Source organism: Polypterus senegalus, chromosome 5 (genome assembly GCF_016835505.1).
Source record: "Polypterus senegalus isolate Bchr_013 chromosome 5, ASM1683550v1, whole genome shotgun sequence".
In the NCBI taxonomy this organism is placed as follows: domain Eukaryota; kingdom Metazoa; phylum Chordata; class Cladistia; order Polypteriformes; family Polypteridae; genus Polypterus; species Polypterus senegalus.
Window position 1 is genome coordinate 158,406,391 of NC_053158.1, and position 27,681 is coordinate 158,434,071.

The following is a 27,681-nucleotide window of genomic DNA, read 5'->3' on the forward strand; positions in this document are numbered from 1 at the left end:
TTTTATGCTTGGGAATAACTTACTAAGGTCTTCCTCTCTCCAATTTATCTATCCATTTTTTCTGCCTCCTTTTTTTCATTGCAGTTTCATAGAAATATTGCTTTACTGGGCAACAGGGGCAACAATCCTAAAAATTCCAGCTAAAAATTACAAAATATTTTTAAAATAATGTTTTTATGCCTAACTCTTTATTAACCTGTAAGGAAAACCTGGGGGTTGGTGGAAATAAAACAGTTTGGAAAATAGAATTCTACAACAGCAAGATTTATACATATAATTCACTAAGGGCACGCAAGACAGCGAGCGCATGCACGAAAGAAAGCCCCGCCCTCCAACTCTAAGACCATGGGATACGCTCGACAAAGCCCCACCTGCCAACTCTAACCCTCCTACCGCGTCATGGGATATGCATGACAGAGCCCGCACGCAACAACTCACCAAACACAGCCTCAGTCGCTTTCGTCTGTGCTACAGTCCAGATGCACCTCTAAGCCGCGTTGACTTTTCATTGTTGTTTTTGGCCACACACTAGGTATACGAACAATCCAGTTTCTCTTTCGATTTGTACGCGCCTATGATTTCCACACGTGTTCAGTCTCTCCCTGTGCGTTCCCTGTGCAGCGAGAGAGCGACAGCGAGAGACAGACACACAAACAGGTGCATGCCAGAGAGAGTGAGAGAGAGAGAGAGAGAGAGAGAGAGAGAGAGAGAGACACACACACATACACACACACAGGCGCGCGAGAGAGACACACACACACACACAGGCACATGCATACGTGAGAGAGACACACACACACAGGCGCACGAGAGTGAGACACACACACACAGGTATGGGAGAGAGAGACACACACACAAAAGAGAGAGTGACAGAGAGGGCTGGACACATAAGGGAGAGATTTTTTGTTTTTGTTTTCACTTCTGTTTACAACGATTGGTTCGTAGCATGTGTTATTGCAATGTTACTTTTCTTGGTGGTTTATTAAATTATGGGTTTTTCAAATGTTCATTTCTTTCCCTGTGCTTAAAACTCATTTAAAAAAAGTTATTTTAGTGAGCGGTTCGTACTGCTATAGTGCGAACTCTTGCAGTGTTAGTTTTCTCTGTTGTTCAAGGTTTTCTCAGTGTTATTCAATGTTTTTACATTTAGTTTACTATTACGCTGTGCATTCTATGGTATACTTAACTATATTTGTGCTTAAAAATCTTTAAAAAAATATATTTACATACAGTTTGTACAGTCTGGAACGGATTTATTGTATTTACATTCAATCGTATGGGGGAAATTACTTCAGTTGACGACCAGAATGGTTTACGGGCAGAGGTTTGGAATGACTTATGGTCGTGAACCGAAGTTACACTGTACAGGGGACTGATGGATGCTGTGAAAGCACAACACTATAACCTCCGCCCTGGACAATTGATCATTCTTCCCTCTACCTTTCAAGGCAGTCCAAGGTACATGCAACAGAAATACCAAGACGCGATGGCAATTGTCCGCAAATGTGGACAGCCTGACTTATTCCTAACCTTCACCTACAATCCTGCTTGGCCGGAAATCTCTACAGCCATTTCCCATCATGAGCAACCAGAACACAAACCTGACATCGTTGCACTGACAGTCGTATCCTCAAACCCACTACATTTGGACAACTGTGTCTTTCAGGAAGTGTTCACACATCAATAAATAATTATGCGGCATATGCTACACCGCGGGTTGGCTAGTTTATTTATATAGCACATTTTCATACAAACAATGTTGCTTAAAGTGCTTTACAAGATGTCAAAGAGAAAGAAAAAGAAAACAAATAAGATTAGGTAATAAAATTAAAGATCAAGCAAAGAAAGAAAAATACAAATGAATTTAAACAATCTTAAAAGCAGATAAATATCAAGTAGAAGAGTGGTGTCCTTATATACAATATCAAGATGTACTGTAGGTCTCTAAGGATGAGTCCAATGACAAAGTGAGATGGTCGGGAGGACAGAAAAAAACAAAATAAAAACTTCAATTAGGCTGTAGAAAAAAAACTAAATCAGTAGGTGTTCCAAGGCCAAAAAGACCACTATCCCCCAACAGGCATTCTACCTAACATAAATGTTTTTAATTCGTTACTTTTTATTTCCAGGCTTCATATGGGGGATTTGATGAAGTTGGTCTCATGGAGAGTTGGGGCGCCTGCCTTCATTTCATCATCACAGATGGCTGCATGGTGCCTTGATCATGTGGTGGTGGTGTAGATCGCCACCACAGAAGAATGGGAAAAGACAGCAGAGAAAAGTAGAGATTAGTAAAGATTGCACAGCTCTGAAGAATATGCTAATTCTGTGCCCATATAGTCTATTAGGGGTACAAGTAAAATGTACCTACTGTATAAGAAAGCCAAATTAAAATAATGGGTCTTTAGCAGTTTTTTTTAAATGTTTGACAGCATTAGCCTGACGAATTTCAGTTGGTAACGTATTCCAGGTTTTAGATGCAGCTAAAGGCTGCCTCACCACTTCTTTAAGCTTGGCTCTTGGAATTATAAGCAGACTACATTTAGAACATCTAAAGCCGCTTTTCCACTGCATAGTACGGCACGACACGGTTCAGTACAGCTCACCTTGGTTCGGCTCAGTTCAACTCGGTTTGCGTTTCGACTGCAGTTTAGTACCGCTTTAGAGTGGGCGGGATTATTCACGTGTCGTTATAGTTGCGCCGCCTCTACTGCCGTGACACCGTGGAACTTTTACAACAACACGCAGACAACGACAACACTTTAGCTCGACGACGCGCTAGGTTAAGCATCTAAAAAAAGCACATCACTAGCTAACTTTTATCACTGTTGCAAAGCATAAAATGAACTTAACTGCCAGTGTAACATTAAAATGCTGATTCTGTATATTACAGATCTTCCACATTTTGCAAAAAAGTCGCCGCAACAGACCATCTGTTTGGACATTTAACCGTGCTTCAGAGTGGTGGGATGTGATTGTTCCCGGTTTTACAAACACTCAGTGGCTGGAGAACTTTCGAAACTTCCGCGTGTCTGTACCTTTAAAGAAAAGAATAGCCAGTGACGCAGTAATGACGATTTTCTCCGGCCAATCAGTGACCAGCAGAGTTTACACGTCACATTTTGGTAACGGTTCGGCACGCTTGGAACCTCGGCTGAGGTGGTACTAAAAAAAGGACCAGGTACCAGGTACTGTTCCCAGTGGAAAGCCCCGCAAAAGTGAGCTGTACTGAACCGTGTCGTGCCGTACTATGCAGTGGAAAAGCGGCTTAAGGCTATGATTTGGAGTGTAGGGGGACAGAGTGAGATTATTTAAGGCTTTGTAAACCATTAGTAGTAGTTTACTACTAAAACTCTATAAAACCTTCTGAATTCAACCATTCCTACCTATTTTTGTACCTTTATACATCTTCAAATTATGGTTTTTCTGATTCCTTGAATGAAATCACTGTTCTTATTAGTTTGTTTCTGCATTTTTTATATTATAGAATCTTTTATTTTTCTTTTCAGGTATGAATGCAGCAGTGAGAGCAGTTGTGCGTATGGGAATCTATGTGGGAGCTAAAGTCTATTTTGTTCATGAGGTAAAAATTACACTTATTTTCTCCAGTATCAGTAGCATATATCTTTTTTGAATGGTAATACAAAACTGGCCTTAATAAAACAGTAGCTGAACCTTTTTAACTAATTAAAAAGGCAAATGCAGTGTATTTTTATGATCTAGCTTTAACTATTTGTACAAAATTATGTATTTGTTTGTGTCATGTTTTCTGGTTTTAGAATAGAGATGTTTTCGCAGAGTTTTTATAAGTTTTATTCACTTTTAACACCTACATTGGTTTTTGGTATTTTTTTCAGTTTTTTTCCTTAATTACATGGTACATCATTTAAGTAAAAATGTAAAATGTTAGGTAAAAATAGTTAAACGTGCACACTTCATATTGTATTTCAAGGTAACTTTTCTTTTCTGTGAGAAAATAACTATATTTGGGCATTGGCTGTTCAAATTAAGCATAAAAAACTATTTTTTTGATTGGTGATTAAATGTGGTCAATTTATTCCTGGTAATAAAACAAGCCCACTATTTGATTGATCTTCAATTTACAGTTTATAAAACACACTAGTTTAGTTTTTACCTGGTACCTATGGCTAATAAAATTACCTGACAGAGATTATGAAAAAGAATCTTGGTAAAGTAAGACTTAAACATTGGATTAAGTTCTTTAGAAATTTGAAAAATATGCCAGATAACAGCAAATCTTTAAATGCCATTTTGTGTTTGAAATATTCTCTGTCCAACTGGGATTTGAGCTTAATGACAAAAATTATTGTTTTTATTCAAATCCCAAGTTATGGTTACATGTGACCTGCTAGTGTTATATAAATATATAAATAGGTTCTGTGGGATGTTAACAATGTAAAATTGCTTGTGCATATATCATTCAGTCCTATTGGCTTAATATATTAGAAAAAATAATGTTACTGTGACCCCTGTGGAGTTCTCAGCACTCTACGATAGACATTTAATCTCACCCGTAGTATTATATTTGATTAATGCTTTGTAAGTTACCTCTTCAGCACTGCGGTAGCTTCTTGAAGAGATGGAGAAGTTAACAAGAAGAGCTTAAATGTAGCAAGTTAACTCTGCTGTTTAGCTGTCTCATTTGAAACATTAGGAAAGGGTGGATCTATTTTCTGTTTTTGGACATTTCTGGATGAGGTTACAGTCCCTCTGCTTCTAGTTGCCTTTGGTGGGTTTTTTCTAGCTCTCTGCTACCAGTACTTACTCATAGGAATTGTTACATTTGCATTATTTTCACTTATACTTTAAAACTTTATTAAAAACAATATTTGGAATTAACTTTTCTTCAAGATCACATTGAATTTTGATTCCGTGTTTGGACTTAAGTTCCAAATCCCCTTTTATTGGACTTCTCTTTGCCCCTAGATGTTCCACCTGAGGAGATGGAACAAACCATAGCACTTACTTTGCTGATTTTGGTTTTCTTTGTAGACTAGAGGGCTCCGCCTCCTGTTTGCTTTTCTCGCCCACCCCCGGGTTTGGTTAACCAGATATACAATTTTAAGAGATTGTTATTTTCATAGGAATTGTTACATTTGCATTATTTTCACTTATACTTTAAAACTTTATTAAAAACAATATTTGGAATTAACTTTTCTTCAAGATCACATTGAATTTTGATTCCGTGTTTGGACTTACATTGTGACAACGCAACGTATAACTGCCTGTGAGTGAATATCGTTTCTTTCTCTCTAATAAATAAAATGACTTTTTTGAATGTTTGTCCATACTCTTTCTTCTTTGCTTCGTCGTTGTCGTATCATGTAGAACATATAAAATTATTGTCCTGATAAAATTTATAAGAGCTGAGAACACAGGAAGTGTGTCTGCCAAAAGAATTCACACGGCTGAGGATGACCGTGGTCTTGTTTGAAAATAGTTGTAAGTCGGGCATGACTTGAAAGAATTTCATGTTAAAAGTTCATACCACACCAATGTTTTTGGAATCTTTTAATTCTTGCTGGCAACAAGAATTAGACAATTTACAAGTCTCAGACTTAAAGTTTAAATCCGAAATATATATTCGATCTCTTTTCGCTGTTCCGTTATTTCATTGAGTAATAATTTCCATTTGTTTGCGCTAATGTGATCTTTCCTTTCCTTTTATTGAGACTTTTAAATTTTTGTACTTCCATTATCTCTAACCTGCTCTGCATGTGTATTCTGCCAACATTTTTTAATCGTTTATGATGTTCTACTTTGTCAACTACTCTTAGTCCTTTATTTCCAGCCCTGGGCGTGGACTCGTCTCGCAAGACGTATAAGTGTCCCTAGGAGAAAATCACGTCTTGTCTCCTTCCAAGATTTGTTTCATAATAGAGAGATGTTCTCAGTTTGCATTAATGCTGACTTAAAAATATGTATAAGATGAAATGTTTAATTGTCCTTTAGGCGGCAAATGTGATGAATGCTTAAAGAAATGCAGTCCTTGATAGAATTTTACTAATAATTCTTTAAGAAATTATACATTATTTATAAACCATAGATAAAAAAATTTCAGCAAATTTTAAGTTTAGTACTTCATAATTGCAAACTTAAAAATAAGTGAGATTGAATTGCTTCCAAAAGTTATACACCATTAAGCATTAATTTAGTTTCTACGTAAACAGCCAACTTTGTTTTAAGAAATAAGATAGCAGAAATTGGAGCAGCAGATAAAATCCAAGTTCAGTTTACTATCTGCCCTTCTGTTTTGGAACTCACTTCATACAGCTATGGATTTCAGGTTTCAGAGCAACATTGGGTACCCACCATGAGCCAGGTCTGCATGGGACACTAGTACCATTTAGAACATATTAAGGCACACACCCACATGGGGCTGATTTGACCAGCTTTTGCACTTACCATCATAGCAAATGTTTTCAGCACAGAACATTTGCATAAAATGTGAAAAGTACCTACTGTTTTTTGTCATGTTTGTCCAGCCATTTGTCTGTCTGCATGAAACAACTTAGCTTACAGTTAACAGATTTGGTTGAAATTTGTTACACCTTTATTTCAAGACAGTTTAATCAGAAATTCAGTTTTCATTGAGATATCTCGAATAGAGCATGCTATATACATTTATAAATTTGAAAACTCCCATTTGAAAAGAACTAGATAATTTTCAAAATAGTCTATCCTAAATAGTAAAACATTCTCTGCAACTCCAATTACATATTCATACTCATATTCAGCTTAAATATTTTCTCCTCTACATGTACGAAAGCTGCACCTGATAGCAAAATAGATCCATAATAAAAGTTAGAAAGGCCACATAAGTTAAATGATTTTCAACACCATACAAGTAAAAAATGTCGACAACAAATATGTAAAGTTTTTTCATTTACCTAGAAAAAAATGGAAGAGGAATGGAGCTCCCTAAGCATAATTGAGTAAGCTATTATGCATAAAGTGAATAAACATGTACCCAGTATTTATGTTAACACTAAAATTATGCATATGGTGAATAAACATGGAACCAGTATTTATCTTAACACTAAAAACAACATGACGGCTGCATCAACTTCTATGATTCACTATTTCACATATATTATAATTTACTGCCAAAATGCCGTAAAGGCCAGCTATCCATCCATTAGCACTGTTGCAGCTAACAATTTTAGCTTCAGACGTCAACATATTGTAGATATTAATCTTCCATAGGCACTTCTTTCTTTTATTTTTAAGATATATCAACTACAGTTAGGCATAATCTTATCCAGCCAACAACTTAGCAATAGTACATCACTTGATTTGGAAATCTGGTATGGGTAAAAGATACTTCAGCCACCACAGGCCCATTTCAACTTGGTGTTAAATAAATAATCTTATAAAATGCCATTAAAGCATTTATGTACTTAACTAATATCCTTAATAATATTATGTCATTTTTTGTGGTATGACTCATTGTTACAAAAATATTTAATAACCAAAAATGTGTCATATCTATCTTTGATTAAGTAAATTAGCAAAAATGGAAAGTGCTCCAATTTTCAAACAGTTAACACTAGAATTACCAGAACCAGCAATAAAACTCGTAGATCTGGCCAACTTTAAATCCCATTGCACCTCTCTGTCAGCGTCTTTTGTCCTGTAAATGTGCCGATAAAGACAAGCAGCAAGCAGCCTGCTATCCCATCCCCCCACCACTGCAGAATGTGCACAAAATTCTCTCAGCTCATGCCTTGATTGATTATCTGGGAGTGAAATGCTGGAGTTTTAGAGTGGAAATAATAGATTGTTATCTGGAACACATTCATTTCATGTGTGTTCCTTTTCTACAATAATCTGTGTAAACACTTTGTTAAAAGAGAAACGTTTTTCATATTTTAGTAGTAAATGACAAAATGGTGGCATAAACTATATAATGTGTGAAGCCTGAAGTCCAAAGATCAAATAAACATTTTCACAAAAAGTTCAAGGACGATACAACAGCTTCCATACATGACAGACTGAGAGAATAAAAGTGAAAAAAAAGTTAACTTTTACAAGACCTATAAATGTACACCGTCTGTTACAGACGCAAACCAAATTTATGTGTGTACTGTATAATATTAATAATAAAAGCAGCTCACTACTGAAAATGGCAAATATAGGAGGCAGTCAAGATCGAACCGGGGACTCTTGATTACAAGACAGCAAATCTTACCTTTACGCCACAGAAGCTGTTGTATCCTCTTTGAACCTTTTGTGTCTACAACTTAAATTTTAAAGATAAACAATATTTACATACTTCTGTCATATCACCTATGTCCATATATTCAATCTCTTTTCGCTGTTACGATATTTCACCAAGTAATAAGTTCCGTTTGTTTTTTGAGACTTTAGAATTTTAGTACTTTCATAATCTCTAACCTTCTCTGCATGTGTATTGCGCCAACGTTTTTGAACCTCCTTACGATGTTCTACTTTGTCGTCTACTCTTTGCCTTTTATTTCCTCCCCTGTTTGGACTTGTTAGGTTTTCAATTCCACTTGGTCTGGGCTGATTATAACTTTCCTAATTTTTTACGAATTTGCAATTAGATTATTATTGTTCTTTTTTAAATTCTTTTTTCTCCAATGCTTTTGGGCCTCTTTTTGACATGCTGCCCTTCTTCACTTAGTCGTTGACGTTTCATCTAAAACGTATAAAATTATTGTCCAGTAAAGGACTACATTGAAGGAAACGAATAGATTGTATGTCTTGTATTAAAATGAGGAAAACGTAAAAATTTCTAAGAGCTGAGTGCACAGGAACTGTGTCTGACAATAACATTCACATGAATCAGAGGTGAGTGGACCGTGGGCATGGTTAACTCTCTTGACACAAAGTCTTGTCTCGCGGGACTTGAAATTATCTCTCTGAAAAAGTCTTGTCTCGTCCCAGGATTTTCTTATGTAATAGAGAGTTATGCTCTTAATTGTTTTTTTTTGATTAATGCTTCTTTTAGCAACTGGCAAAAATATTTGTATGAATTTCTTGATTGAATTTGTAGGGTCTTAATTTTTTTCCAACTTTGAGAACTTGTCTCAACCCTGTTTAGTTGTACAATATTCAGTCTCTCTTTCATCTGGGAATTGTGAACAGGCATTTGACCTCTGCATTTTTGTTTGCCATCAGTTTAGTGGAAACAAAAAAGCTGCCAATAGCTATACAAGGTAATTCCTGCCACTACCAGAGCAAAGCAGTCCAGTTTGGCTGTTTGATTACATATTCAATCCCACTTCATGTACTTACAGCATCAGATATTCATAACTCCTTAAAGAGAATTTTCTAAACTGAGAAAACTAAATACTATGCTGTCAAGTAAAATACTAGAAAATAATGCACAGCAGCAAGGACCCCTGTTATAGATTTATAGGGCCTTTACTGTTATGTATGCAGAGTACATTGAAATTCTCATTTGCATGTGCTAAACATTACAAAGGAAAGAATAACACTGTCACACACCAGTATTTCCAATGTATATGAAAGGTTGTAGTTAATATCTGTAAATGGCGACTCCACCAAAGATTATTAGGCCTTGGTATAAAATAAACCAAATTGCCAAAACAATTGAAATGGAATTAAGTTTCTCTGTTTACTACAAAACAGACAATGGGTGGCATCATATAAAAAATGAAATTAGTATGCTGCATCTTCTGTTGTGTTTGCATAGCTTGCCCTGGATGACATTGCATTTTCTCTGTCTGTCTACCCTTTCACTGGCTATGTAACAGTTGCTGAAGTCCTCTCTAAGATATAACAGATTTTTCACCTGCTGTAGATCTTGTATCTGAGGGAGCACTTTTTTTAACCTGCAGATTAGTCTAAGGATAAACACAATAGCTATTGTCTAGAACTTCAGATTCACACTGGGCAAGACTGCCTAGATCTCAAAACAGGTTCTACATACTATGTTGTCATTATAACCTCCACAGATTACTGCTTTCTCCCCAGTAACCTTCTGCACTTATCAAGCGATTCATTCCTGGAATTTGAATTATAATTTCTTACATGAAGTCACTTTGTTTTTTGACTTGACAGCAAATCACTTTTTCATCTATTAGTTGAAAGCTGTTAGGTTTACAAAATGTTACAATCAGCCATTATGTTAAATAGCTTCATTAACAGAATTCACAATTACCAAAGTGTTTTACAGAGGAAATTAAGTTACAATAGCACATCAAAGGACTGCTTCTGCTGTAGATTCTTAATTAAGTTGAAAGTCAAGCCACACCCAGATCGTTGTGTGTTTCCAGGCTAAAGAAAAACAGTAAGCTAATAATCCTCAGGTTTTAAAGATTCTTTTTTACCCTTGGGACCCACCAGAAAGTGGATTTAGAAGATTACATCATAAAATACAACACGATTCTCTTTGAATAACTAGAAGCAGTACATTCATAACAGATGTGTACTAAAGACAAGTAAGGCAATTAAAGTACTAAGGAGAAATCAGTGTTGCAACATTGGAAAAGCTGCCTTATTGTATAATGTATGAGTACATGAAACTAACTGTAATAAGGAAAGTTAGAAATGCCAAAGTGCAACAGGTGTAAGAAAGTAGCCAAGAAGGACGGGAACTATATTAAGAACAGCTAAACTAGAATGGCTTTTAGTGAAAAGAAAATGGCATATACACTAAAACCTTGGTGTCTGTGATGAAGAAAGTAACACATAACAGGGACTGTAGGGAATATTTATGTCTTTTTTAATGAATTGTGAGAGGAGGAGGAGGAGGAGGTTAGGAGCATGCGCTGATACAGCGCATTGCTGCACTCACCACATGACAAACCAACTTAGGAACCCAGGATAGGACCTGAGTGCAGCCATGCAATGGGAGACACCTCAGCACCACACTAGATCAGATGGAATGGGACCAGTTTGAGGATTTTTATGGTGGCTGGAGTGCCAATTCTGCCATCAACCTCCAGGTTTTTCCCTGCAGGTTGGAGGGCCTACCTACAGGGCTGGGTGCAAATTAATGTCATACCCAGGACGGGGCCTTGAGCACAGAAAATAATATATGCAATGCTTAAATAAAAAAACAAAATTATGAGAAACAACACTGCATTCTAAACCTTAAATATAAAATATATAGCAAACTCTTAATGTCTAATATTTAATGGTCAATACAAAAATTGGAAAGTTTCTGTAGATGGTAAGTAATTAATATAATTACCATCATATTAACTGATCATGGTTATTACAGACTTTTTATATTGTGTATATATTAAAGTGATTATGAAGTGGGTATTGGGTCGTGCTGGTCAGATGGTTAGCATTGCCTGCCTCATGGCTCCAGAATCCTGGGTTTTCTTTATCTGGAGTTTGAATACTCCCCCCAGTTTTTGTGTATATGTTTTTTCATGTACTTGAATTTTTCTCTCACGTTCAAAAAACATTCATGTTAGATTAATTGATATTTCTAAACTGGCATGAGTGGGCCTTGTAATAGAGTGGTAGTCCATCCAGTATTACTGAGTTGTGTCTGATAATGGAAGGATAGGTTGTGGCTCTCAACAATGTGATTCAGTAGCTATGCTGGACAGCCAATTGGATTGCAGGTTTTGGTCATTTGGTATACTTGAGTCAGATAACCCTACCCTCACAGTAATCTTAACCAAAGTGTAAGAATGTGTTATCATTGATGTATAATATAAACCGACAACCTTCTCAATGTAGTGGAGCTCTGAAGATTAGCAATTAGGGTCTATTGGATTAAGTGGGTTTCAGAATTTGGGGTTTATAGCTATAAAATGGAATTATTTTTCTTGGACCCTTTTTGCTAATATGCTACAACATTATGTAAAATGTACATGTTTGACAGCAGTGCAGCATATGGCAACTTAACTTATAAAGTTTTTGATAAGAAACCCTATTAGGCTGGGTTTAGACTTCATGCAAAGTGATGCATGCTCCAGTGGACGTTTCTGCTACGCAAACGTTGTACTGTTTATACTTGCGTGCATACTTTACATAAATCTAGAAGATTCTTACCAGGTGGCAGTGCGAAATATCATCAAGGTGAGAAAACGTTCGACTTCACTGTGTTGTGAAATACCTGAAACATCCATTAAATTCCGAGGACACCTTGCCACAATATCTCTGAAAAGGATGGATGTTTAATGATTACATCCATCAATCCAGGGATGCGCCCATTCCAGCTAGCACTAGGCATGAGGCAGAAGCAGTCCCTGGACGGAGCATCAGCTCATCGCAAGGTGAATACAAGCTGTCACATACAGTAGCGTCATTTTAGCATCACCAAATCCCCAAACCATCATATCTTTGGAAGGAAAATGGAGCACACTGTGGAAACCCACCAGGAAAACATGCAAACTCCAGGCAGGGAACTCCAGGGACGTGACTCCCTGCTCCGCCACCATGCTGCCCCCACATGTGTAATTATTAACAGTAGTCATTATTTAAATGAAGCTAACAATTTATCTGTAAATTGTAATATACATACTGTAGTATTTATGTGTTACATCATGAAAGTGATATCAAGTATAAATCTAAGGATTTTAAATGTGCATAGAGTTGTAATATTATAAATTTAATGTGTTCTGTTTGGCAATTGCTGCTTTCCACTGCTGTCAGGTCAGGAGGATGCTCATAGCGATTAACAACTGGATCGGTTTTAAAATGATGTTTACAACGGTCTACTTCAGTGAAAATATAAACTACAGGATTAAAGTAGATATTTTGAGATTAAATTTCAACTTTAATCACAAAATACACCTTTTCATTGTATCCCTAACTTTTATTTCTCTGTGGTTTAAATACGCTGCTGTACATTCTGATGTTGTTATGGAAAAAAAAAAGAGACATTTAAAATGTTTGAATGCTTGAATATAAAAGAACTGCGAATGCATTTGTATGTTGGCATTTTGCTTTACCACATCGAACCATTCATCAAACATTGAAGCATGCATATCGATCCAATAGGATCCCCAAATTGGCTTTCTGTCACATGTAGATAGTAAATAGAGACTGACGTCATGTTATGACTTTATCACACTGCTCCCCACGACTTTTTGCTGGTACTACAACTCGCACACATGTTGCATTTCTGAGGCTGTGCTCAGAGGACGCGTCAAATGAACATTGGGAACGTGTGGCAGCCATGATGTGTATAAACCAGCCCTAACAGGACAAATAATTAAACTATACAGCAGGAATTCTGGGTGCAATAGAGTGTCTAGAAAACAAAACTTAATACTAAGGTATTTTTCTGATGACTGAAATATGAACACATAAAGTATGGTGCGGTAGCTGCTGCCAGTAATTAACTCGCTTAGAATATATTTTGGTTAAGCACTGCCTTTCATATCTACCGTAGCTTTGGGCATTTTGAGCTCTGGCATACCCTTAACATTTTATAAGACATTGTTGAAACCATGGACAGATGTACTTAAAAATATTGCTGTTGAGTCATCAGCAGCATTATTTAAATAGGTTACAAAATTACTGAATAGTTACCAATTTACACAAGCTCAGTCTTTTAGAGATTTATTAAGTGGGTGAGAAAGAACTATCCACCTTAATAAATGCATGTATTCATCCAGTTGTTCTGTCTGTCTCATTCTAAAAGATGGCACATTTCAAACATAAGCAGTGATTTTATGAATTCAGTACCAAATGGCATAACCAAATGGTGCAGTACAAACATTAATGCCAAGACTACGTTGGTTACTTAGATTTCAACCAGTCTTAGACGGTTAGCACAGCTAGTTAAGCAAAATAAAAAGATACTGTGAGAAAGATAATCTAGTTGGTAACAACATGTGAACAGCAAGGTCAGAGAATTTAGTGTGTTATTACCAAATATTTTTCCTAATGTATATTCCAGAGTTATTATAAGTTTGAAGACACACTGTTGAATGTACAATACTCAGCTGTGGTTAAAACAAATAAGGTGTTATCTAAACTTACATTCAGTGTGTGAGATACCACATGGTAGTCTGCTTTGCTTCAGTGTTGGCTGAACACTGAACTCTGGATTAGTATAACTTAAGTAGATGTAACACATCATACATGAACATGCAGACGTGGCACCACCAACTTGTACTTCTGACCAGCATCATGCAGAATAGTCACTTTTCATGGCATATACGCTCTTAGACATTATGTGTGCAAAGGCCAAATATCTATTTCATCATGAAAATCAAGGTAATCAAGTGTTGTGAACCAGTTTGTCATTCTGCTACAGACTGGCACTGCAACTTTAAGCAGGTCATTTCAAGAGTAAAACAGGATTTCTCAGCCATGTGACAGTAGTCACTGTTTTTATGATATCTGCTAAAGAATGTCTAATTTTGTCTTTAAATTGAGCATATGAGTCTGCAATGCAAATGAAAGGGAAATGGATGAGTAAGTATCATTTATAATTCAGTAAAACTTGAAATCTTTTCAAAGGTTTCCATACTTTTGGAAGGCATTATACAGCATATATAACATTGAGTAAGAGATGAGGGAGCTTTTTTGATTTTTCATGTGTTTTATTTTTAACCATAAAAACAATATAGGATTTCTGCTTTGATTTGCTCAAACATAGACATGTTTCCACAACAATCTGCAAGCAATTAGAATATATAATAAAATATTTCAAGTTATGAAACGGAAAGTCCAGTTGATCCCAGGTAGTTAGAAATGAATTCTTAGGTAAAATTACAAAAGAATAGTTAAAAGCTTCTTAGGAAGTATTATTTCTTAGAAAATACTGTATATCCATACTGTGTATCTGTTTACAAATATTGTTTCACAGAAAACTATAGATTATAGCCTATGGAGTAATACTGTATATAGTGGAGTGATTCCCTGAAAAACTATGCTATGTCCAGTTCTTTTAGAATATTTCATTTTATTGATGTAGAATGCACTTTTTCTCTGTGCTATTTCTTGACAGATTTTTCATACAATTAGTTTTCTTAAGTCTGTGTTTATTTTTTATAGGGTTATCAAGGTATGGTGGATGGAGGTGATAATATTGAAGAAGCAACATGGGAAAGTGTTTCTAGTATGTTACAAGTGGTAAGTAACAATATTTTATGTATGTAGGCATTTCAATGTTGCTAATTTTGCTGGAAAATTTTTATTTATTGGAAATAAAGTCCAGTTTTCCTATTTGTATATATAATTATGTGTGCATATATTTAAATAATAATAAGGTAAAATATGGCATGGTGGCTCAGTGGTTAATGCCTGACAATTTGTATCATGTTTGCACAGGTTTAATTACCTTTACAAGAGAGTTTTTGAATTCTATTGTACTTCTTTAAGTATTAAATTCTGTGTTGAAGTGTTTGTGTAATTAAAACTAATCCGCAGTTCCTTAAAAGATATAGACTATTCCCAACAATTTTGTATACTGTTTAGAATAGGGGCTTTTAAACAAAAATCTAAATCTTAATCTAAGGACCCAAACAAGAAAACCAGTACAATACTGAGACCCAATATGAAGATTATTTCCATAATTACAGCAGACCCATACTGTACATAGGCAAACAACAATGGCCATATAATAAAACACAGTAAATGTTTTTGTTTCCATACAAGCATATTTCTCACATGAATATTACTAAAGAGAAAAAATTGAAAGCAAACATATTGTTAGTAATGGAATAATTATTTAAAACAAGGAATGGATTCCTGAGGTACTTCACTGCCAGTGTCAATGCTTAGTATAACCTTTAGTAAACGTAAAAGAAATAAATTCTTTATAAAAGGTGTGGTGTGAGGATATGATAATTTTGAAGATTTTGAAAGGACGGTATGAATGGTCACTTTATTTAGTCACTTGACTCATTTTGAAGATAAGGGAAAATGTAGTCAAAAATAAACAATGTGATTTATTTAACTTGGCTTAAATAACATTATTCTTTTTTTTAATAATGTTTTTTTTTTAAATTGGCTCTAATGTTAACAATTCATTTTTCTAAATGAATTCACAAATGATTCAACATCCTGATTTTCATTTAAAAATTCAATAAACTGACTAAAACACTTGAGTTTCATAGTTCAATTATTCCTAAAACAATGTATGCTTTATTTGTATGTTATACAGATGATGGTATAAATCTTGATAAACAACTTGAAATGTTTATTGCTACTATCTGGCATCGTGCTGAATGTTGAGGGTGCAGCTCTTCAGTCACTTTCACCCCTTTAAATATTTTCCAGTCTTCATGCAGATCTGAAATGTCCAACAAACACATCCTTCGCACTACCAGTAGATTGAAATTGTTCAAACCACTTTAAAATAATGTTACAAGAAGCATTTTTTTCATGCTAAATTTAATGCATTTTTCTTTGCACCTCTGTTGCAGATTTTGATTTAACTAATGCTGTAACAGCAAACATACATCGAGACACTGACCAGTTGTTAATGGTTAACTATGACTGATGACAATCGTGTGGTGACCCATTTCTAAGCATGATCCATTGTTTAAAGAAACACTGTTGTAGAGAAATCATTGAATACAACAAAAAAGTAGTGGGTAAAAACAAGTGACAATTGTAAAAGTAAATGATCAATGCAGGTGTGCTTAGATAGTTTAAATTGAAGAGTGAATCATGAAAACAAAGAGCAAAAGACCTCCTAATGATACGCTATATATATAAAATCCTAAGCCTAAAAGTGCAACAATTTTGTGCAAGGATTTTAGGTGACTTTTTATGTCATGCTTTAAATCTGGCTTATTTTAAAACCTACATATATATGTTTGGTATCATTCTTTTTAATAATTTATCAGACTTTAATGTGATGTTGTTAGATTTTCAGATTCTTATTCCATTTTTAAATTATAAAGTAAAAAATATCAACAACTCACGTCTTGCAAGACGGGACTTTGTGCCAAAAGATTTAACCACGCCTGGGGCCAAAAATAAAAGACAAAGAGTAGGACAGCTACTGTACAAGCTTTTAAATGTTTGAAGCGCCCGCAAGATGTAGATCACATGGCACGGCAGCAGCACCATTCCAGCAGCCTATCGAGCAAAGAGGAGGTAAAAAAAACTATTTGTTTCCCATTGTATCACCATTTAAGAGGGGGTTTTGGAGGAGCGACCGCGTCTCCACAACGCGAGTGGCATTTGTTTCAGAATTATCCTCCACAGAACAACTAAAAGATTCATACTAGATATACAAGCAAACCCAGGATTGCATCTGAGGATCTGCATGACTTTTTTTGCAGCAGCCGATATCCATATTCAAACCACAGCCATATAATAAAAGCCAAATTCCAATAGCATTTATAGCCTGATGAAAAACTGCTTAAAATATTACTTTTCTGCTTGTATTGAGGGCAAAAACATCATCTGGATAATTGTGTAAATTTTTGTCAGAAATTGGATGAGTCACAAATGCAAGTGTTACTCTGAATAAATAATGCATAGTAGACAACCTAATTGTGTACTAGCTTACACCAAAATAACCCTATTTTTACAGTCAATAATGATGGTGGTAGTTTCATGGTTTATATCTGCTTTTCTGTCTGTTAATTGAGGGAAATATCACAACCAAGACTCCATTTTCTGGAGATTAGGTCCTCAAACTAAAGTTGATTTTAAGATGGGTTCTTCAGCATGAAATGCCCTAGAACATTCAATTGATTCTTTCAAAGAATGCATTATGAGGAAAATATTTTGTTCCAATTAAAAGGTTTGCTTAGTTTTGCAAATTAGCTAGTACTTGTTGCTCTATATTTTATTTTCTTTTGGACATATCCATTTGTGTCAACATCGTATTACAACTGTGAATGTAAAGCTTATCTTTTAGAAATGTATTTAACAAGAATGTCATTGTATAAATGCATTATACATTTAAAATGCAGCAGAAGGGTCTGTGAACATTATTTGCTTAATCTTTTATCCTAATCATTTTTACTTTGAATCCCTTCATAATGGTTGTTTCAGAAATATCAATTTAGTAATATATTTAGTAATAGTAATGTATTGTGTGCACTAAATATGGAGAAAATACTAGTGAACTATTAAGGATTTAAGACAGTTTTTACAAATTACATATTACAATATTTATTACACCTTACATTTGTTGCATTCAATACATAAATGTGGCTGGTATGGGAAAGTATCTTTGTATGCGATATTTTGTATTTTTCTTTTAGGTTCATAGAACCCCACATTGTAATAAATAACTCCTGAGACAATATGGCCCAATTCAGCTTTAGGATATGACAAAAACAGTGAGGGCTTGATTAAAGAAAAAAAATTAAATGTGATTGGGATGTTCCAACTTTCATTGAAATTTAAACATGCTACCCATCACTACACCATTACAGCATGTATGAGATGCTGTCTCTTTGTTTATAGACCATATTGTAGTATTTCATGCCAGTCACTAAGCCCTGAGTTGCACTAGCCATCCTCAGGAGAGAAGGAAAGTTGTTGCAAGGTTAAAAGTTACCAGTACATAGTATTTTAGTTGGCATTAAGCATAAGAGCTGTGATTTAGGAGAATACAAAATATATAATTATATATACTGTATATACCACAATGATTAACTTATACCATTAATAATTAATTTGCTACAGTCTTCCAAAATTGATTTTTTGCCAGTGCAAGTGTTTAAAATCATTTTTTGCCAGTGCAATTTTTCATTTCCAGATTTCACTTGTGTTCAGTCATATGAAAAAGTCTGGGAACCCCTCTTAATTCTTTGGATTTTTGTTTATCATTGGCTGAGCTTTCAAAGTAGCAACTTCCTTTTAATATATGACATGCCTTATGGAATCAGTAGTATTTCAGCAGTGACATTAAGTTTATTGAAATAACAGAAAATAGGCAATATGCATCATAACAAAATTAGACAGATGCATAAATTTGGGCACCCCAACAGAGATATTACATCAATACTTAGTTGAACCTCCTTTAGCAAATATAACAGCCTCTACATGCCTCCTATAGCCTTTAATGAGTGTCTGGATTCTGGATGGAGGTATTTTTGACAATTCTTCCATACAAAATCTCTCCAGTTGTTAAATTAGATGGCTGCCCAGCATGGACAGCCTGCTTCAAATCATTCCATAGATTTTCGATGACATTCAAGTCAGGGGACTGTGACGGCCATTCCAGAACATTGTACCTCTTGGGTCATTGTCTTGTTGGAATATCCAACACCTGCGTAACTTTGTGACTGATGCTTGAACATTATCCTGAAGAATTTGTTGATATTGGGTTGAATTCATCCGACCCTCGACTTTAACAAGGCCCCAAGTCTCTGAGCTAGTCATACAGCCCTACAGCATGATGGAACCTCCACCAAATTTGACAGTAGGTAGCAGGTGTTTTTTTTGGAATGCAGTGTTCTTCTTCCGCCATGCAAAGCGCTTTTTGTTATGACCAAATAACTCAATTCTTGTCTCATCAGTCCAAAGCACGTTGTTCCAAAATGAGTCTGGTTTGTCAGAAAAGGCTTCTTTCTCATCACCCTGCCATAGAGATGTTCTTTGTGCAAATTGCGCTCAATTGTAGAATGATGTACAGATACATCTGCAGCAAGATGTTCTTGCAGGTCTTTGGAGGTGATCTGTGGGTTGTCTGTAACCATTCTCACAATCCTGCTCATATGCCGCTCCTGTATTTTTCTTGGCCTTCCAGACCTGGTGTTGACAGCAACTGTGCCTGTGGCCTTCAATTTTCTGATTACATTCCTTACAGTTGAAACTGACAGCTTAAAACTCTTTTTGTAGCCTTCCCCTAAACCATGATACTGAACAATCTTTGTTTTCAGATCTTTTGAGAGTTGCTTTGAGAATCCCATGCTGTCACTCTTCAGAGGAGAGTCAAAGGGAAGCACAACCCATGCTGTCACTCTTCAGAGGAGAGTCAAAGGGAAGCAGTTGACCACCTTCAGTACCTTTTCTCATGATTGGACACACCTGTCTATGAAATTCAAGGCTTAACGAGCTAATCCAACCAATTTGGTGTTGCAAGTAATCAGTATTATGCAGCTATATGCATTCACATCAGCAAAATTACAAGGGTACCCAAATTTTAGCACAGTCAGTTTTTCACATTTAATTTAATTTCATACAACTAAATACTGCTTCACTAAAAATCTTTGTTCGGAAAATATCTCAGTACTCAGATGTTCCTAGGAAATGAATGACATACCACTGTTTTCTTTTTTGTTGAAAGTAAATTATTATACTTGCTGAGAGGGGTTCCTAACCTTTTTTCATATGACTGTATATTATTAAGTGAGTAACTAGATTTCTTCAACATATATTTGCAGCTGATGCAGAAAGATCTTTCTAAAATGTAACTGGAAGAAAACTGCTAATTTTTTAGTTATTCCAAGGATGAGAAAGTAAACTATTTTATTTAGCTTAAAATTAGTTTTAAAACTGAAATGCAGAGTGATGTCTGGTTGAAGTTTGGTCATTTCCCCTGTGCCTGTGTGGGTTTTCTGTTGGCACTCTTTCTCTTGGCACTCCGGTTTCCTCACACACCCCAGAGATGTGAAGGTATTTCTAAATTGGTCTAGTGTGAGTGAGTGTAAGCTAGTGATTGTATCCTGTGATGGACTGGTGTCCTGTACAGGGTTGGTCCCAGCTTTGTGTTTGTTGTTTCCAGTAGAAGCTTTTGCTCCTTATGTCTCTGAATTATAAACTTTGTTTACGAAATTGATGTATGTATGAACAGATTTTGTATACTCACTCTGCTTTATAATAAGCATATATATTGATTCATTTTTAAAAAATTTATTACACTGGACTATGTTTCCTGAAGTATTGGTTTGAAAAAATGTGTGTCTATCAGGTTTCTGTTTTGAAAATAACATTTTCACCTATAAATGAGTATGAATTTCATGACCCTATAATTGGATTAAGTACAGTAAGTTCAGAAAATGAATGATCGTATACAGTATGTGCTTAGTTTAGCAAGTCAGTCAGTCAAGGCATGAACCAGCCGGTTCACCGACAAAAGCGCGATAGACATATGCGCCCCGATAAAACCGCGATGGACAAATGAGCGCCGACAAACCTGCTAAATGGTTTTCGACAAATGCACGCCGACAAAATCGCCACGACAAAATCGCGAGAGAGGCCAAGAGAGTGGGATGCCCTTGCTGCAATTCTTCCTACATATGCAGGGCGTGATCTTATGGACTATCTGCGTGCCGTGCTGATGGCATGCCGCGTCTCATAATATTGACTTCTAAAATAAACATTATTATATATGCTTTAAACTAGTAATTCATATTTAATGAAACTTTCGCAATTTTTTTCAGGGCGATTTTGTTGGCGCGATTTTGACGGCGCATTTTAATCTGCGCTATTTTGTTGGCGTGCATATGTCTATCGCGCAAATGTCGGGTCACAGAACCAGCCCTGGACAGGGTATCTGTCAAACACAGAAGTCCTTCACAATAATATCTACGCTTGCACTCTTGTACTGTGTCTAATTTAGAGTTACCGGTTAACCTAACCTGCATGTCTTTAAGGGTATAGCAGGAAAACTGGAATATTGGAGAAAAACCTGCACAGACATGGAGAGAACATGCAAACTCCTCATGGACAAAGACTAGGCACAGGATTTAAATCTAGGGCAATGGATCTATAAAGAAGCAGAGATAAAGACTGTACTGCTCTAAAATCAACGTGCTTATCGAAGTAAAATCTTTGCTAACAGCAGATATGATAAATGAAATTCAACTATTTTTATTTCAAAAGAAAGCAAATTTTTTAATTTTGTTTACAGGGAGGAACAGTGATTGGCAGTGCACGCTGCAAAGAGTTTCGTACCCATGAAGGTCGCCTGAAGGCTGCCTATAATCTGGTGCAAAGAGGCATTACTAACCTGTGTGTGATTGGTGGAGACGGAAGCTTGACAGGTGCAAACTTGTTTCGAGAGGAGTGGAGTGGTCTTCTTGATGAACTTCTCCAGGCGGGTAAGACTGCACAAACCTGTCTTTAGAGGTCATTTGTTAAATGTGCTCAGAATTAGTAACCCTGTGTTTCATGTATTCATAGCTAGATAAAGTGATATGACTCACTTTTTTACCGCTCATTTGTTTTAACAGCTTTTTCCATTCATATTATTTGATGTACATAGAACTTTTTTACTTTTAGAACCACTTGGGTGAACATAAATGACTGCCCTAGAACAACAACTTGGATGTATTTCCAAGAATTAGGGAAATGATTGACTAATCATCTCACATATCCTCTTTTGTATTAATATAATCTTTGAGAGAGCAGGTTTTACCTTTGTGCCTATAACAGTTTGCATACTGGATACTGGCCCTCAGGTCAGCAGTGTCCCAGACAAGTGGCACTCACAAGATTGCAATTACAGTATAGTAATTTTCATCACAACACAATTGAGCAAATGCTTATTACAAGAGAAGATTGAATCCATCAAAGAAACAGCATAGGAGAACTATGTTTATAAAAAAATGTGAGAGTGGAAGTTCCCTATCAAAACCTGCTTCCTCCAAATTCAGAAGCACCAGAGAAGTAAGGGGTCACTCAACAGAGTAGGATCACCCTTACAATAAAATCTTCTTCTTCTTCTCCTTCTTTAGGCTGCTCCCGTTAGGGGTCGCCACAGCGGATCATCTTCTTCCATAACCCTTACAATAAAATATAAGAAAAAAAAATAAGGAATTAAAGTGATATGATTTTTTCATACATATCTGCATACAGTTGGACTACCTGCAGTGGGTGATAGCAGTTTAGAATGGAAGTGGAACGAGGAGAGGCTGCACAAATGAAAATTACGTAACGCTAGGTTCATAACCATAAACACATGAATAAAGTAAACAAAGCTCAGGACATGAACCAGGAAATGTAGTGGGGTAACATTGTGGAAAAATCGTAGTCAAACTGGGAACACATAACCAGATCCAAATGGACTAGAAGATAATTAATAAGGGAACAGAAGGATACATCATAACCAGAATATATTAAAATGAAAAAACACTATTGTTTTTGTGGGAAGAATCTGCAATCTCTGGTGACCAGGAAATGTATAATGCTGACTGTATGTCTTTGCAATAATGATGTCACATGTCACACATTCCTGTTCATCTTGCCTAGCAATGACATTGTAATGGGTATAGCAATGGCCTAGTAATAGGCTATGCAATTTTTGTTGACTACTGTAAACAAAAAATGGCACTGCTCAATGGCAAAACTACATGGCGTAGCAGAAGAATGTAACTTTTTATCATTTTTCAAAATGCATTGAAATAAAAAAAAACATACATAACCAATAGATTCCTTGGTGTTCAAAAACCTGGGAATGATTTTAAAATAAATTTAAGAAACTAAGGAATTGTCAGAAGAAAATACAATTACACTGTATGAGGCATATCATGGCATGTTTTTTAGTATTGTATTTTATGCAATAAGGCCACATTTTCTATATTGCTGTTTTAAGAATGGTTGCTTTTTACCAGCTTTTAGCAAACCTTGCTTGAATTACAGTTCCTCAAATCATTTTCTGTGGTTTGACCTGTTTTCTTTGGAAAATGCATATATTTCTCCATTTTTCTATAGTTATGAATGTTTAATAATTATTCTGCTTTGACCATTAAAATGTGTGTTTTGCCTTAACTCTAACACAGGAATTAATAGTATTCATAATAACGCACAATATGTGTTTTGTCAGTTTGTGAAAACAAACTATATATGTTATATTGAAGCTTATAGCAATTTTCCCATTTTCATAATCATTCAGGAAAAATCGACAATGAAGCCGTTCTGAAGTACTCACATTTGAACATTGTGGGAATGGTAGGATCCATTGATAATGATTTCTGTGGAACAGACATGACGATTGGCACAGACTCTGCTCTGCACCGGATCATTGAGGTTGTAGATGCAATCATGACAACTGCACAGAGGTGAGTTGTGGATACGATAATGAGATTCTCACTTTGGACAAATAATAAATCATATAGCAGCAGGCAGCTGCTTCTATTTCAGACCTTTCATTACTGCTGTTAAGAGGAACTCCTAACTCTTTGGCATCGTCTCATATTACTTTTCACTTTCCAGAATATGTCAGTTGGAATGTAAATATTAGGCTGTGGGCTGCCTCCGCTAAATCTGAATTACACAGTAACATTAAAGCACAACCGCAAATGGAACTTGCTAACTGGATGACAGTTTATAAATATCAGGAAAATATAATGTTTACAACTAATCGTGGAAAATGAAAAAAATAAAATTGGCTTTTAATGTAGTGTTATAATGGAGAGTACAAACTACAATGAAAATATTATTTTGACCAATGCATTTCTATTATATAAATAAAGTCACCTTTCTAATGGAGGATTACACAATGAAGAAATATATTTTTTTCACATTATGTTTTTCATGAAGCATATCATGAATGCAAACAGCAGGATGGTTCTGGATTCAGGTCTTGGCCCCAGCTCTCTGTCTTTGTGGGTTTGGCATGTTCTCTCTCTGCCCCTGTAGATCATTATCTTGTTCAGTTTGAACCCACATCCCAAAGATATGCACATGAGGCTATTTAGTCAGTATAAACTGGCTCAGTTTGAATGAACATAGTTGTGACCTATAGTAGTCTGGAACCATATCCAGGGTTGTTTCCCAAATTGTATCCAGTGTTATTAGGATAAGCACCAACTTTATGTGACCCTGAATTGGGTTAGTTGGCTGGGGAGTGGGTAGATGGATGGATCATGAATGCATTCTGCTGAGTTACACGTCTTTCATATTGTGCTCTGATTCACATATCTGATTAAAGAGTCAAAGCCTGACTTGAACAAGGACTGACAGTGGTTTATGAATGATATTGTAAAGCAATATACTACTAATGAAATAAATTATCAGATATTCATCAGTACTAGGGTATTGTACTGTGTTAGCCATTATGAATGTAGTGAGAAGTCAAGCAAAATGACACCTTTTATTGGCTAGCTAAAAATATTACAATATACAAGCTTTCGAGGCAACTCAGGCCCCTTCTTTAGGCTCATAAAATTTTTTTTTAATTAGCCAATAAAAGGTGTCGTTTTGCTTGACTTCTCACTAGATATTCATCAGAATTGTAAATTTGAGTCCAGGTGAAATACAAACAATGAATTGGCAATTTGAAGTTTAATTAGTTTCACTAATGTATAGCTTATAATGATCTCATTTTATTAGAGCCTGTGATTTACAGTATTTATACATGTTATAATATATATACAAGTTACAGCTAATATACAGTAGATAAGGCAACTCCTGTTGTCTGTTTCTATATATGATCATTTCTGATAATCCAGAGATAGACAGGAGGTACAGGTACTACTTTATTAAACAGCTTATGCATTATTGAATTTGTCCTTCCATCTTTCCACCCATCATCCAATCCACTTAATCCACAGTCAGGGGTCAATCCCATTAGCCTCAACCCTGCACAAGGCACCAGTCTACAGCAGGGCATGCACAGGTCACTCATACTTTGCCAAATTATATTTATACAATTAAGTTAACAAACATATGATTGAGTTGTATAGCAAAACAGGAATACCCACAGAAAAAAAAAAAAGCAGGACTGAGTAAATGTGAAACTTCCTGCAAGAGTGTGTCTGTTAGGCATCAGTGCTAAACACTGCAGCACAATACCCCTTGTTAGAATTATATGTGTATCAAACCACAGAGAATTTTGAGCATCCGCAAAATATTTATATACAATAACATGTCATCAAGTAGCAAATCTTAACTCAGCTTCCAATTCTTTTCAAATGCACAGAGCCATAGCATTATCATCTAAATGTGAAAAAAATCAGATAATGGGTAATGCTTGCCTGATAACCTTTTATTGTATATTTACTGTGAATGAACACATCTACCACAGTCATTCTGCCTATGAGTAAGAGCTCATTGATGCAGTCTTTAAAGAGTTTGGTCATGGGAAGGATCAGAGACTTTTATCATAGTTTTTAAAGATACTGTGACATTCTGCTAAAGTAAAGAGTAACTAATGTAGAGGCAGAGCAGAAAGATACTGTACTTGAGTGGGTTACAGATTAGGCTATAGTAAAAGTAGTGGTACTGTCAGCCAGACCACAGATTTAGCAACCTTACTCGAGTGAAATGTCACAGAGCCACTCAGAGGGAGTAGGCAACGGGGGAGGGTGACTATGGTACACCAGTTAAGCAGACATTCTAGCTATTAGCTTAAAATGAACTGACAAAACCAAGCCATTTAGGGTGAAGGCAAGCAATTAATTATTTTCTTGGCATGACCCTGTGCCTAATTAAGGTGCTGAGTGTGATAAGACTGCTATATTTATTTCATTTATACAGTTAAGGTTGTTCTGAAATATTGCATTTTTAAATGCAAGACCCAAATTATGTGTTGTTTTTCTGTATATGTGTTTCTTCCAAGAAAAATTATAGGCACCATAAACATAATAGGTTAACTAAAGTCTGAAAAGAAAACAGATATACAGTATATGGTAATCACAATATATCTCAAATTTTGCAGTTGCTAGTAAATGAAATTTGACTGTGTCTGAATGCTATCTTCCTGTTGAACTTAATAGCTGATCTTGTGCGTAATTGGTTCATACTGGATATTTGACTTATCTTGGGATATAATTTGCTTTGTACTGTATTAACTATTACCTTTCTCAGTTGGTCATGAGTGTTATAACTGTCATATTTACAATAGTTGTCAACTGTCCCAAATACAATAGATACAGTATATTAGGGGAGAAAAGAGTTTCTGTTCCTTTTCTTTTTTTCCCATTTTATATAAAATCTATGATGAGAAGGAACATTGAATCTTGCTTGTCTGAGGTTTGAATTCTTACTAAAAAGGTTTGCCTTGCCTTTATTGACTGATTTATTTATTTTTCAATCAGCCACCAAAGGACATTTGTTTTGGAAGTTATGGGAAGACACTGTGGGTAAGGCTTTATTTCTGATATTTCTAGTATTCTCTTTTGTTTTGCTTAAATGGAAAATGGGCATGTATTGATCTGTCTGCTTTTTTATAGAATATTTCTAAATCACACATTCTACTTTGATGATTATTATTGCACTGTGTAGATGAATGTCTCTGGATTTGAACATGCATTTTTTTGCATGGTCTTTTAGAAATACAAATACATACCATTTACTTTATTATAAATGTACAGTACAGTACCTTGAGCCTATCAAAAAATATGAACAGACTCACTTCCATATTTTTTATGTTTAGTTACAGTATTTCCACAATGGGCTTGCTGCTTGTGCCCGAGAAATAGGTTAATTGTGGACATTTAAATTCTTAATATGTAATGACAAGTTGTCAGTTGAGTGCAAATAATGCCATCCCAAGATAAGCCTGGCCTTTACCAATCCCACTTAATATACCTGGAGCCACTTTTTTGCAGGTACTTGGCACTTGTTAGTGCATTAGCTTGTGGGGCAGATTGGGTTTTTATTCCGGAAATGCCACCAGCAGACGGATGGGAGGAGCTGATGTGTACAAAACTATCAGAGGTATTTGATGAGTGTACTTCAATTTAAAGATTTTTTTGGTACTGTATATAGATTATGTAGGTTGCTAAAATTCCGTATTATAGAGCTAAATTAATATTTTTTTTAAATTATGTAATAAAGAATTTGAAACAAACAGATTAATCAGTTTTAAACATGTTTTATCATTTAATAAAATGT

The 27,681-nt window shown here is 35.6% G+C and overlaps 1 protein-coding gene across 11 annotated transcripts in view; it reads left to right on the plus strand.

Moving 5' to 3' along the window:
* Window positions 1-27,681, plus strand: part of pfkpa (phosphofructokinase, platelet a) — a 104,129-nt gene that overhangs the window by 22,309 nt on the left and 54,139 nt on the right. For all 11 annotated transcript variants that reach the window (XM_039753538.1, XM_039753539.1, XM_039753548.1 and 8 more), the window contains 6 exons: window positions 3,510-3,583; window positions 14,983-15,060; window positions 21,755-21,944; window positions 23,738-23,903; window positions 26,883-26,927; window positions 27,396-27,504. In XM_039753538.1, coding sequence (XP_039609472.1) covers window positions 3,510-3,583; window positions 14,983-15,060; window positions 21,755-21,944; window positions 23,738-23,903; window positions 26,883-26,927; window positions 27,396-27,504 — 662 coding nt within the window. The remainder of the gene's footprint in view (window positions 1-3,509; window positions 3,584-14,982; window positions 15,061-21,754; window positions 21,945-23,737; window positions 23,904-26,882; window positions 26,928-27,395; window positions 27,505-27,681) is intronic.